The sequence below is a fragment of the Tupaia chinensis genome, unplaced genomic scaffold, assembly GCF_000334495.1.
Source record: "Tupaia chinensis unplaced genomic scaffold, TupChi_1.0 Scaffold000094_1, whole genome shotgun sequence".
Classification (NCBI taxonomy): Eukaryota; Metazoa; Chordata; class Mammalia; order Scandentia; family Tupaiidae; genus Tupaia; species Tupaia belangeri.
The window spans coordinates 5005037-5007264 of record NW_006159556.1 but is presented as its reverse complement, the minus strand read 5'-3'; the positions used below and the strand labels follow the sequence as shown (position 1 = coordinate 5007264).

At 46.0% G+C, this 2228-nt stretch overlaps 1 protein-coding gene across 6 annotated transcripts in view; it reads left to right on the top strand.

The window, feature by feature from the left end:
* ARHGAP24 (Rho GTPase activating protein 24) overlaps positions 1 to 1701 on the top strand; it is a 527420-nt gene extending 525719 nt beyond the window's left edge. For all 6 annotated transcript variants that reach the window (XM_027769876.1, XM_006143285.3, XM_006143284.3 and 3 more), the window contains one exon: positions 15 to 1701. In XM_027769876.1, the coding sequence (XP_027625677.1) occupies positions 15 to 258 (244 nt within the window). In that variant the 3' untranslated portion in view covers positions 259 to 1701. The remainder of the gene's footprint in view (positions 1 to 14) is intronic.
* Positions 1702 to 2228: the final 527 nt, after the last annotated feature.

Below are 2228 nucleotides of genomic sequence, written 5' to 3'. Positions count from 1 at the left end.
CCCATCTTTTGTAGCTTAGAACAGCGAAACTTGACTTTGGAAACAGAGATGATGAGTCTCCACGATGAACTGGATCAAGAAAGGAAAAAGTTCACGATGATAGAAATCAAAATGCGAAACGCCGAGCGAGCCAAGGAAGATGCCGAGAAAAGAAATGACATGCTGCAGAAAGAAATGGAGCAGTTCTTTTCCACGTTCGGGGAGCTGACAGTGGAACCCCGGAGAACCGAGAGAGGAAACACCATCTGGATCCAGTGAGCTGCTCGCTCCCGCTGTGGCCAGGCTGTGGGACGGACTCTGGGAGTTCTGGGGGTAGAATGTGGGACCAGGTGGCTGGTCACCTGGCTGTACAGAACGCTAAGTGGTGGAGAAATATCATTTAGAGACATTAACCATCCATACCTGCAACGTGTACCAAAGTTACCCCATGCCCCATGATGCTGTCGAGTGTTAGAACTGGAGCTGTGTAGAGAGAGTAGTTTTGAAAAAGTCAACTGAAAACGAGAAGCGTATCTCAAGAATTATTTTATTGCAAGTCTTGTATTTAAAATGTTAAATCAATATGTCGTTGCAATCCAGCTTGCTTTCGAGCTTCACCCTGTGCACTTAACATAAGCTATTTTTGGCATCGTGTTATCATCCGCTTATTTTATAGATCAATATTTTTATTTCCCTTTTTGCTGAGGAAATGAAGATAAGCAGAAATATAAAATATATATATAAATATATATGATGCGTTATTAAAATCAAAAGAATACTTTGTGGCTGTGCCGTTTGTGCCAATAGACCTTGCCATGACCAAAAAGAGACACGTACATAGCTGTACAAAATGTGATGGCGTCACCAGGAACTGCTCTCCAAGCCCTGCCCTTGGCACTGCTCAGTTTTGCCTGGGAGGTGACGATGCAGGAATTTTGAGGCTGTGTCAGAAAGGCCCCTTCTCAAGCTCCCCCTCGCCCTTTCACTCCACAGAGGACACTCCATTCAGGGCACCCCTTAGGGGGAAACTGTCAAGTGTGGCATTTAACCAGTCGCCTGGAATTGCTCCTTCCTGGTGGAATGTCTCTGACTGCCAGATGGTTATTAGGGGATCTCTTCCTGCTATTTGGAAGTCAGGAAACGTGCTTGCTAAACGATGCTCATGGGAGTACCTGCCCCCAACTCCGACCCCACCCTTGCCCCCCACAATTGCACTTTGGAAGGCCAACGGTGAAATAGAATTCCTGGGCCCCTCTCAGTGAAACCCCCAGAGGCTGCATCCCACAGCGACATTTTCTGCCCCTCAGGCAGTGTCCCCTGGGATCGATCGGCTGTGCCCCACAGCTGGCAAAGGTGTTGCCCTAAGAAGAGGAGATGGGGGAAGGGGACCAGGAGGACAAGGAGAAAACTCTGGAAGGACCTATTTCACTTCTCATTTTGACAATATCATTCTTCCCTGTTGAAAACATAGTCATTCACAATCACTTTAAAATGTGAATGCTTTGAGATACCATTTTGACAAATATGCGAACACCAGTAGTGTCCTAAAAGCTAACTTTTAAGAAGCACCCAGGGCTTTTTGAAGCCACAGTTTGGGAGGACAATTCTTCTCACTTCAACAAGGCAATGATTTGGGGAAGCCGGGCAAATAAATCCTTCCCACGCTAGCACAAATAGTCACGAAAGGCATAATCGGAAATAAAGACTACATGAGTTGCTGGACTGGTGTTGCTGAAGGTTGTGTGTGTGTTCCTTTATTTCCAAGGGGGAGACTGGCCTTGCACATTCATCCTCGTCACTGTCCTGCACTGTTTATGCCTCCCCTGAACAATGTCACCCTGTGTACCTCCAGAACAATCATTTCTTGATGTTTAGTTTCCTTTTCTCTTCTTTCCAGGTATTAGGAATCTGGATTCCTAGACCTGGATAGCGTATAGAAAATTCAAAATAAAAATGTTACCTGACAAATCTCAATAACACCCTCAATACCTTTTCATCTTTTTAGTCCCATCTTAATGAAAACCTTGGACTCATCCAGGGAGCTCTGAGATGTAATATTAAAAATAACAGGGACCTGGGCTAGCCGGTGGTATAGTGGTTAAGGTATCGGACCACCACCTGGCTGATTGTGGTTCAAGTCCTGGAACTGGTGCCTTGTAACCATGCTGGGTACATGTACATATGTGCCCAGAATCCCAGGATGAGAGTAGAAAAGAAGGGATTGCAGCGTGGCCATCAACCCGGGGGGA